The 11,745-nt window shown below is 46.8% G+C and overlaps 1 protein-coding gene across 1 annotated transcript in view; it reads left to right on the forward strand.

The window, feature by feature from the left end:
• SPATA7 (spermatogenesis associated 7) overlaps positions 1-9,648 on the forward strand; it is a 47,500-nt gene extending 37,852 nt beyond the window's left edge. Inside the window, exons 8-12 of the mRNA XM_040332434.1 lie at positions 2,661-2,737; positions 5,676-5,732; positions 6,671-6,748; positions 6,829-6,886; positions 8,858-9,648. Coding sequence (XP_040188368.1) covers positions 2,661-2,737; positions 5,676-5,732; positions 6,671-6,748; positions 6,829-6,886; positions 8,858-9,598 — 1,011 coding nt within the window. The 3' untranslated portion in view covers positions 9,599-9,648. The remainder of the gene's footprint in view (positions 1-2,660; positions 2,738-5,675; positions 5,733-6,670; positions 6,749-6,828; positions 6,887-8,857) is intronic.
• Positions 9,649-11,745: the final 2,097 nt, after the last annotated feature.

Genomic DNA, 11,745 nt, shown 5'->3' on the forward strand with positions numbered 1-11,745 from the left:
CGGGAACGACGGGTATACGTAACATTGGCTGCCCCTGCTAATAGCAGGGGCAGCCTTACGTGAAAACCGCCGTACGCAAACGACGTAAACTGCGTACGCGGGGCTCGCGTAACGTTGTGAATCTGCGTTAGTATGCAATTTGCATACTATACGCAGAGCACAACGGGAACGCCACCTAGCGGCCATCGCAAGAATGCAGCCTAAGATATGCGGGCATAAGAGCCTTATGCCGCGCATATCTTAGGCTGCAGTCGGCGTAACGAGGTTCCTGAATCGGGAGCATTCGTTACGCCGGCGCAAGTAAGCAATTGCGCTGCGTAACTATGGTTACGCAGGCGCAATTGCTCTTTGAATCCGGGCCACTGTGTGGGGCCGGGTAAGGTGAGATCATGTGACCATCATTCAAGGTGGTCACATCTCCGATGTTCTTCACTCACAGATTTACTCTGATTGGTAAAAACAAGAGCAAAGGGCGCACCGACCTTGCGCGTTACCTTTTGTGTTCTCTCTTTTTTTTTTTTAACCACTTGAGCTCTGGAAGATTTTACCCCCCCCTTTCATGACCAGGTCATTTTTTGCTATTCAGCACTGTGCTACTTTAACTACTTAAGGACCCGCTCATGTATATATACGTCCTGTTTTTAAAGATGGATATCTCTGTAAGGGAAGCAGCTGCTGCCACAACCGAGATATCCATCTTTTGCTTGAGCGGTCCTGTAAACGATAACGGTGGTCTCCGCGGCGGATTCGCCGCGGAGATCACCGTTATCGGCGGCGGGTGAGGGCTCCCCGCCGCTCTCCCGCACCCTCCGCCGCTTACCGGAGCCGTCGGCAGTGGCGGAGGCGAATGGGTGCTGTCTCCTGCTCGGCTGGGATACGAGTGAGGGCAAGATGGCCCCCCCACCCATCTCCATAGCATAGCAGGGCGGGAGCGACGTCAAAACGTCACTTCCGCCCATGCTTCTTAAAGCAATATTTCCTTGTTGTCATTTTTTCGAATGACAATTTTTTTTTTTTTTTTGCATTTAAGTCTAAATATGAGATGTGAGGTCTTTTTGACCCCCAGGTCCCCTGGACTTCAGTTTGTTGTCCGGGGGACCTACAGCCGGTGAGCACGGATTTTTCAAAGTCTGGCACCCCTTCCATAGTCTCCCATATTAAACGGTAATTTCTCTGGTAAATTTGGGGACCTGGTACCAGCCGGCCTTGGTCCCCTTGACCCGAAACTTGGCACACTTGTAGCACCGGTTCTCCTCTACAATTGTGTACAGTTTGCTATCTGGGGGACCTACGGCCGGGGAGCACCGATTTTTCAAACCCGGGCACCCCTTCTATAGACTCCCATGTTAAACGGTAATTTCTCTGGTAAATTTGGGGACCCGGTACCGGCCGGCCGTAGGTCCCCTTGACCTGAAACTTGGCACACTTGTAGCACCGGTTCTCCTCTACAAGTGTGTACAGTTTGCTATCTGGGGGACCTATGGCCAGGGAGCACCGATTTTTCAAACCCGGGCACCCCTTCTATATACTCCCATGTTAAATGTAAGTCTAGTCATGGGCACAGTAAGGCATGCAGATGGACACCCTAGGCTTATACTCGAGTCAATACGTTTTCCCATTTTTTTGTGGTAAAATTAGGTGCCTCGGCTTATATTCGGGTTTGCTTATACTCGAGTATATACGGTCAGGGCCGCCATCAGGGGGGTACAGGCAGTACACCTGTAAGGGGGTATTTTTTTAATATATTTTTTATTTTATTAAAGGGCCTTTTTTTTTTTTTTTTTTTTTTTTTAGAGGTCCACAGGGCCCTGGATGGCAACCCCCCCCCCTTTATTTATTTTTTTATTAAAAAAGATTTTTTTTATATATTTATTTTTATTTTTTATTAAAGGGTCAATTTTTATTTATATATTTTATTTTTATTTTTTTATTTTTATTTCTTTTATATATATATAATTGTTTTTTTATTATTATTAAAGGGCTCAGAGGTCCCCAAGGCCCCATGTGGCAAACCCCCCTTTTTTTTATATATATATAATTTTTTTTTATTAAAGGGCCCAGAAGTCCCCAGGGCCTTTTTATAAATGGTTATTTTAATTTTTTTTATATATTTTTTTTATTAAAGGGCCCAGAGGTTTATTTTTTTTTTATTAAAGGGCTCCCAGATGGCAACCCCCCTTTTTAAAAAAATATATATATATTTTCCCGGGGTCCCCAGGCCCCCGGATGGCTACCCCCCTTCTTCTTGTAAAGGCCCCCCCCCCCCGCTTCTCAATTCGTGGCAGCCCCCCCTCCCGCTTCTCAATTTTAGGCGGCAGCGCCCCCCCCCTCCCGGTTATCTGCTCCAGGGGGCCCAGGCCTGAAGCTGTCTAAGGGGCCCCATAATTCCTGATGGCATCCCTGTATACGGTACTCCAAATCAGGGAAGGGAGGGATCTCCCCTCAAAACGTGTCGGCTGGATGGACGTCTCACGTTTGGGATCTTTCTAGGTGACCAGGTTGCCTCAGGTACAATGTGGGCTTTGATGTGCCTTATTGCTGATGTTGTTTGGGATTATACATCTGTTTTTTACATCTGCTATCACAAAGGCAGTGCGTTAGGTAGGCGCTCCCTCTGTTCCTTGTTTTTTAGCTGAAATTCTGTCTTTGTACGTTTTTAGGTTGAAGATCCAGAAAATTTCCTTCTGAGCGAAGAGGAAGAGGATGACACCAACCGACACCGACGCTCCGCCTCCAGGTATTGGTCTTCTTTGGACATTTGCGGTGGGCTGGTCTAGTTCCTGAATGTTCTCTGTGTCCTGATGTATCACCATTTGATTGGTGAGAGTGTACCAGGCGTGTGGTAGCGCCGCATGCGTAACGGTCGAGCAGGGGCGGACTGACCATTGAGTCACTCGGGCACTGCCCGAGGGCCCCATGCCACTAGGGGGCCCCATCAGGGTTGCCAGTAAAACCAGGGACAGTATGTAAAAATCTATGTTTTTTTTACATCTGTCCCTGATATGTCCGAAACCGACATGCTTTTGATGTGAAAATCCAGAGATTTTAGCTGCACTGCCTCCTGGCGTGGTGGCCATCTGTAAGCCCAGGGGCCCCATAATCTTCTATTGCCCGGGGGCCCCAGGAGTGGTCAGTCCACCCCTGCGGTCAAGCTTTGTTTCTTTTAGGTAACTTCCCTTAAAGTGGTTGTAAAGGCTCAAGGCTTTGTACCTTCATCCATTCTATGCATACCTTTCTCCAGCATTGTGCACAAGAGCCTCAGCTCTCTGGGACTCTCCCTCCTCATTGGATGAAACAGCAGCGGGAGCCATTGGCTGTCAATCGCAGCCAGTGTGCCAATGAGGAGAGAAGGGGCGTGGCATGCGTGTGAATGGACATGGCAGGTTTAAAAAAAAAAATATGGCGGTTTACTTCCGCTTTAACCGCTTGCCGCACTCAGATATACGTCTGCAGCATGGCGCCGACAGGCAAAGGGACGTACCTGTACATCCCCTTTAAGGAGCTGTTGTTGCGGGCAGGCGCGATCTCCGTAAAACGCGCCCGCGGGTCCCGCGGACTCGATCGCCGCTGGCATATATGCGATCATCTCATGGAGACATAGAACGGGGAGATGTAAGTGTAAACACAACGGCCCGGAATCAGATACATTTTCGTATCTATCAATGCTTTCGACGTGAGCGTAACTTACGTACAGCAAACAACGTAAAATACGACGCTGTTCGTTCGTTTCCGACGTCCATACCTAACATGACTTTATGAGGGGTAACTTTACGCCGGAAAGAGCGACGGCGTATCTGGAGATACGCCGTCGTAACTGCTTTCTGAATCCGGGCCAACATCTCCCTGTTCTGCCTTGATCGTGTTCCCTGTCATCAGGAACAATGATCAGTGACGTGTCACAGCAAGCCACGCCCCCTAACAGTTAGAATCACTCCTTAGGGAACACGTAACCCCTACAGCACCACCTAGTGGTTAACCCCATTCCCTATATAAACAAAGAAAAAGCCGCGCCCCAACTTTTTCTTTGTTTATATATTTTCTTGTGATTCACACGCCAGCTGCTGCCCAGGGTTAGGGGTGGGGTGTCTTCTAGCGCGGTTTTTGTTTTTAAATAAATTTAACCCCATTCACTGCCAGTGTCATTTTCACAGTAACCAGTGCATTTTTATAGCACCGATCGCTGTAAAAATGTCAATGGTCCCAAAAATGTGTCAAAAGTGTCTGTGTCCGCCATAATGTCGCAGTCATGGTAAAATCGCAGATCGCCGCCATTACTAGTAAAAAGAATATTGTTAATAAAAATACTATTAAACCATCCCCTATTTTGTAGACACTATGGCCCGGATTCAGATACATTGGTGTATCTATCGGCGGGGCGTAACGTATCTCAGATACGTTACGCCGCCGTAAATTAGGGCGCAAGTTCCGTATTCAGAAAGAACTTGCACCCTAAGTTACGGCGGCGTAGCGTATGTGGTCCGGCGTAAGCCCGCCTAATTCAAATGTGGATAATGTGGGCGTGTTTTATTTAAATTACATGTGACCCCCGCGTATTTGACGTTTTTTACGAACGGCGCATGTGCCGTTCGTGAAAGAATCTCAGTGCGCATGCTCGAAATTACGCCGCAAATCGTCATTGCTTTAGACGTGAACGGAACTTATGTACAGCCCTATTCGCAAACGACGTAAAATTTTCAAAATTCGACGCGGGGACGACGTCCATACTTAACATAGGATACGCCTCATATAGCAGGGGTAACTTTACGCCGGAAAAAGCCTAACGTAAACGACGTAAAAAAATGCGCCGGGCGAACGTAGGTTTCTGAATCAGCGTATCTACCTAATTAGCATATTCCTAGCGTAAATCGACGGAAGCGCCACCTAGCGGCCAACGTAAATATGCAACTAAGATACGACGGCCTAAGAGACTTACTCCAGTCGGATCTTAGCCTAATTTCGGCGTATCTTGCTTTCTGAATACAGAAAGAAGATACGCCGGCGCAGCTTTGAATTTACGACGTAAATTCTTTCTGAATCCGGGCCTATAACTTTTGCGAGAACCGATCCATAAATGCTTATTGCGATTTTATTTATTTTTTACCAAAAATATGTAGAAGAATACGTATCGGCCTAAACTGAGGAAAAAGAATGTTTTCTTATGTTTTTTGGGGATATTTATTATAGCAAAAAGTAAAAAATATTGATTTTTTTTTCAAAATTGTCGCTCTATTTTTGTTTTATAGCACAAACAATAAAAACGCAGAGGTGATCAAATACCACCAAAAGAAAGCTCCATTTGTGGGGAAAAAAAGACGCCATTTTTGTTTGGGAGCCACGTCGCACGACCGCGCAATTGTCAGTTAAAGCGACGCAGTGCCGAATCGCAAGAAGTGGCCCGGTCATTTAGCAAAACAAAACGGTCCGGGGCCTGCCGCGGTGCATACGTGCTCAGACCAGTGGACGGGCTCCCGATCATGTGATCGCCAATCAAAGTGGCTACAGAATTACAGAAGCTGCGCCACCTACTGGCCATTAAAGGCTACTTAAAGGGCAACAGGGAGGCAGTGTTCAGGGTGTGAATTCGTATATCCATATATTTAAATGATCTCAATTTTCGTAAAATATTTCCTGTTATTTATATTCGAATGATTCTAATGGATTCCCTATCTTCCCAGGATGTCTTACAATGAATTTAAATCCCCATCCCCCACAATGCAGAGGATCCAATCAGAGTAAGTTTACAAGCAAAATGTTTTCTATACAAACCTCTTATCTGGATGTGAACCCCTAACTGAATTACATTTATTTTGCATCGCCTATCGACAATTTTTGGGTACTATATTTTTTTGCAATTTCCCAGGCTCATGGAATTGTAAAGCGATTGTAAGCAGCCCCCCCCCCCCCTAATACTTACCTGAGCCCCATCTCGATCCAGCAATGTTGCATGAGCGTCTCTGCTTCCTCTCCCTCCTCATTGGCTGAGACAGCAGCGTGGCACCATTGGCTTCCGCTGCTATCAATCTAAAGTCAGTGAGCCTATGAGGAGAGAGAGGGGTGGGGTCGAACTGCGGCTCTGTGTCTGATTGGACACACAGAGCAGCGGCTCGGGTGCCCCCCATACCAAGCTGCTTGCTGTGGGGGCGCTCGGTAGGGGGGAGGGACCTGAGACGAGAGGAGGATCCTGGCTGCTCTGTGCAAAACCTCTGCATAGAGGAGCCTGCATTCACTATATCTGCTCTCCCCAGGAGCCTGCATTCACTATATCTGCTCTCCCCAGGAGCCTGCAGTCACTATATCTGCTCTCCCCAGGAGCCTGCATTCACTACATCTGCTCTCCCCAGGACCCTGCATTCACTATATCTGCTCTCCCCAGGACCCTGCATTCACTATATCTGCTCTCCCCAGGACCCTGCATTCACTATATCTGCTCACCCCAGGAGCCTGCATTCACTATATCTGGTCTCCCCGGAAGCCTGCATTCACTATATCTGGTCTCCCCGGGAGCCTGCATTCACTATATCTGCTCTCCCCAGCAGCCTGCATTCACTATATCTGCTCTCCCCAGGAGCCTGCATTCACTATATCTGCTCTCCCCAGAAGGAGCCTGCATTCACTATATCTGCTCTCCCCAGAAGGAGCCTGCAAATGTTTTTCTTTTTTTTTTCTTTAGAGAGGAAGAGTTGGCTTACTTGGAATTCGTGGCTGATGTGACCAATGAAATCTTGTCCCTGGGATTGTTCTCGAACAGGTGAGTGCTTATAGATTTGGAATGGTTGAGGGGTGTTATTTTCAAATTTTAAGTATGTGATGATGGGTTTTATTTTTTAGAATTCTAGATCGGGTGTTTGAACGTCACCTTGAAGAAAATAGACATCATCTAGATGAGGTAAGGTTGCTTGTAGATTTACATGGTTATGGTGGCTCATTGCTACTCATGGTCATAGTGGCTCACTACCTTTAATGGTCATAGTGCCCATTGTCTTATGTGGTCATGGTGGCTTTTTGCTTCTGTTGCTCATGGTGCTTTGTTGCTTCTCGTGGTCATGGTGCCTCATTGCTTCTCGTCATCATGGTGCCTCATTGCTTCTCGTCATCATGGTGGCTCGTTACTTCTCGTGGTCATGGTGGCTCGTTGCTTCTCGTGGTCATGGTGGCTCGTTGCTTCTCGTGGTCATGGTGGCTCGTTGCTTCTCGTGGTCATGGTGGCTCGTTGCTTCTCGTGGTCATGGTGGCTCGTTGCTTCTCGTGGTCATGGTGGCTCGTTGCTTCTCGTGGTCATGGTGCCTCGTTGCTTTTCGTGGTCATGTTGCCTAGTTGCTTTTCGTGGTCATGTTGCCTAGTTGCTTTTCGTGGTCATGTTGCCTAGTTGCTTCTCGTGGTCATGGTGCCTCGTTGCTTCTCGTGGTCATGGTGCCTCGTTGCTTCTCGTGGTCATGGTGCCTCGTTGCTTCTCGTGGTCATGGTGCCTCGTTGCTTCTCGTGGTCATGGTGCCTCGTTGCTTCTCGTGGTCATGGTGCCTCGTTGCTTCTCGTGGTCATGGTGGCTCGTTGCTTCTCGTGGTCATGGTGGCTCGTTGCCTCTCGTGGTCATGGTGGCTCGTTGCTTCTCGTGGTCATGGTGGCTCGTTGCTTCTCGTGGTCATGGTGGCTCGTTGCATAGGGGGACAGAGGCAAAATATATATATTTTTTTTTTCATTTTTAGACTGCTTCTTTAATGTTTGTTGCTTGTGGGAATATCTCATGTGTGGTGCAATCTCCATATGCGTGTGGAACCAATGCATGCGTTTGCCTTTGTGTGTGAGCACAGGAGGATGGGGCACTTTTAAAAAAAAAATTATATATATATATATATATATATATATATATATATACAGGTTTATATGTTTTTTAGACTGTTTCTTTAGCTTTTTTTTTTTTCCTTGATCACTTTTTCTGCTGTCAGAAGCAATGTAAAAATCCTTGTGACGGCAACAGGCAGTGACAGGTGTTCTTAATGGAGAGATCTGGGGTCTATTAGACCCCAGATGTCTCCTTTGCCCTTAAAAGCATCTGACCACACCAAGATCGGTGTGATCAGATACTTTGCAAATTTAAAAATTACGCTGTTTACAACCCGGGAAACTAACCGTAAGTGATGAAAATGCTTGTTGCTTTTCAGTTTCCTATACCATAGAGATGATCGGGGACATTGCAGTCCTCAATCGGCTCTATGGTAAGCCAGTGGAACCTGCCAGCTTCATTTCTGGCTCTCTGGTGGGATGGTAGACCCCGGAGAGGCACTGTGGGCGGCGGAAGTGGGAGGTCGCTCCCCCCGCCCCTGCCTGTAAAAGACATCCGCTGCGATGGCTTTTAGATAAAGGCCAGCTGTAGAAAAACAATAGCAGGCATCATCCCGATATACCACTTAATCAAATGCCGTACATGTACTCGGTGCCGATCCTGACCTCCTTGGGGCCCTAAGCAAAATGACATGTTACATTAAAGTTGAGAAGCGTGAGGGGGGGGTCTGGCGAAAATGACATCTTACATTAAAGTGAGCTGGGGGTGCTGACTTCTTACCTCTTCTCCCATGCAGCCAGCGAGTTGAGAAGCGCTCGCACACAGAAGCAAGCGCATACGTAAGTCGCGCACACATATGTAAACGATGTTCACACCACGCGTTGGGTATCGCCATGAACATTAGAGTAAGAGCAATCATTTTAGCACTAGACCTCCTCTAAATCTAAATAAGTAACCTGCAAAAAATTTGAAAGTGCCAGAATTTTTTTTTATTTTTTGCAGACGCTACTGTAGACAAAACGTATTTATCAAATGAAACTCTGAGTCATTTACTTTCATTATCTTTTTGGTCTGCAGAGAAAAATGCGCCACCTGCTGGACATTCTCAGGGCTGACTTGGACTCCAAGGACGAGAAGAAACTCGATCTTTTTGTAGATTACAACTTTAGCACCAGCAGAAATTTTACAGATCCCTTCGCCCTGCCTCATGCAATGAAGAATCGCGGTTTACGTTCTCAAGACTTTTCTGTAGAGGACTACAAATCTACAAACCTAAGATACCTCGATAGAAAGGATGATGGGCCCCAACTCAATGACAATGTTCAGACTGGCCTAGATGAAGAAGACAACCCGGGTCCAAGCGGCTCCCTAACTTGCTTTGGAGAGGGAGATTTGGACCACAACAATGTACCAAGTGGTCAGGAGGACTTTGAAGCCACCCGACAGTCACCTGAAGCTGTTTTACTCCTTCCTGAGGATGAGCGGGACACATCTCAACATAAAGGTGACTTCTTATCCTCGCAGGATGATCACGAGGAGACGCCTTCTGAAGACAACACCCAGCTGACGGAAAAGATGTCGCCGGAAGATGAGGATCTCCTAGAAGATGGAAACCTGAGAAGCTTCTCCCAGATGGGTCTGACCGATCCTCCAGAGCTGGAACATGACTTGAGGATCGCCCACGAGCTTGAGGACCTGGAAGAGAGCTTCTCGAAAATCATTCAAGTGTCCAAAGCTGAAGAGTGTTCTGTGCATGAGGAAGAAACGCAAAACGTTCCTTCCGACCGCGAGAACGCCAGTGATGAGGATGATTTCTAAAAGGGATTATGTCATAAAATTGGTACAATACAGTTAAAGGTATGCAGTCATGGGGAAATATGGAAGTCGTCATTGTGGTCTTCTCCATCTGAAAATGCTAGTTACCTGGCGTTCATGCTAATCCATTTAAGGGGTTGTAAAATAAGGATGAGCTCCGGCGTGTTCGCATGGAACACGTGCCGAGCCCGCCAGGAAGTCGGCACCCGCGCTGCGCTAATCACAGCCAGGCAGACATTTCCCGATCTCTGCAGCCGAGCATCGGACAATGTCTGCCTGGCTGTGATTAGCGCAGCGCGGGTGCCGACTTCCTGGCGGGCTCTGCACGTGTTCTATGCGAACACGCCGGAGCTCATCCTTATTGTAAAGGTACAATAATTTTTTTCCTAAACAGCTTCCTTTACCTTAGTGCAGTCCTCCTTCACTTACTTCATCCTTCCATTTTGCTTTTAACAACTTGCCGACCAGCCGGCAGGCTGGCTCCCCTGCACGAGAGCACGTAGCTATACGTCGACTCTCGCGCAGGCCACTAGGGGCGCGTGCGCGCCGCCGGGCACACGCGATCGCTTGTTACAGAGCGGGGACCGGGAGCTGTGTGTGTAAACGCACAGCTCCCGGTCCTGTCAGGGGGAGAAATGCCTGACCGTCTGTTCAAACAATGTATGAACAGAAGATCAGTGATTTCCCCTAGTGAGGCCACCCCCCCCTACAGTTAGAACACACCCAGGGAACATACTTAACCCCTTCCCCGCCTCCTAGTGTTAACCCCTTCCCTGCCAGTGGCATTTTTATAGTAGTCAATGCATTTTTATAGCACTGATTGCTATAAAAAATGCCAATGGTCCCAAAAATGTGTCAAAAGTGTCCGCCATAATGTCGCAGTACCGAAAAAAAAATCGCTGATCGCCGCCATTACTAGTAAAAAAAAATTCTAAAAATGCCATAAAAATACCCCTTATTTTGTAAACGCTATAACTTTTGCGCAAACCAATCAATAAACGCTTATTGCGATTTTTTTTTTTTTTTTTTACAAAAAATATGTAGAAGAATACGTATTGGCCTAAACTGAGGAAAAAAAATGTTTTATATATATTTTTGGGGGATATTTATTATGGTAAAAAGTAAAAAATATTTTTTTTTTTTTTAAATTGTCGCTCTATTTTTGTTTATAGCGCAAAAAACTAAAAACCGCAGAGGTGATCAAATACCACCAAAAGGAAGCTCTATTTGTGGGGAAAAAAGGACGCCAATTTTGTTTGGGAGCCACGTCGCACGACCGTGCAATTGTCAGTTAAAGCGACGCAGTGCCGAATCGCAAAAAGTGCTTGCAATATGGTCCGGGGGGTGAAGTGGTTAAATGTCCTTCTTTCTTCTGAGAAATCCTCACTTCCGTTTCTTCTGTCTGTAACTCCACACAGTAATGCGAGGCTTTCTCCCTGGTGTGGAGTGTCGTGCTCGCCCCCCTCCCTTGGACTACAGGAGAGTCGGGACGCCCACTAACACACAGCTCCTTTCTCTATCTGCAACGTAGAGAGCGTCCTGACTCTCCGGTAGTCCAAGGGAGGGGGCGAGCACGACACTCCACACCAGGGAGAAAGCCTCGCATTACTGTGTGGAGTTACAGACAGAAGAACAGGAAGTGAGGATTTCTCAGAAGAAATAAGGACATTTAAAAGCAAAATGGAAGGATGAGGTAAGTGAAGGAGGACTGCACTAAGGTAAAGGAAGCTATTTAGGAAAAAAATAATTGTACCTTTACAACCCCTTTCTGAACTGTAACAAATGAACAGATCCCAAGTTCTGACCTCATTCTTTGCACTCTGTTCAGTGATTTAGGAAGTATAGAAGCCAGAGAGAATCTAGACACGCTTAATTATGTCACTAATTTCGTTTTGGAATTCGTTTAATATCATTTAATTTTATTTACAAGTTTTTCTAACGAATTCCAAATTTTATGATTGATTTAAAAAATGATCGACCGATTCAAACGGGGGTCTATGCCCGGAAGTGGGTGCAAATATCTGTATTACACAGGTATCTGCACCCTCGTCCCCCCTGAGAGGTGCCAAATGTGACATCGGAGGGGGGGGAGGGTTCCGAAAAGCGGAGGTTCCATTTTTGCGTGGAATTTCAACTAAATGTGTTACTAT

Source organism: Rana temporaria, chromosome 13 (genome assembly GCF_905171775.1).
Source record: "Rana temporaria chromosome 13, aRanTem1.1, whole genome shotgun sequence".
Lineage (NCBI taxonomy): Eukaryota > Metazoa > Chordata > Amphibia > Anura > Ranidae > Rana > Rana temporaria.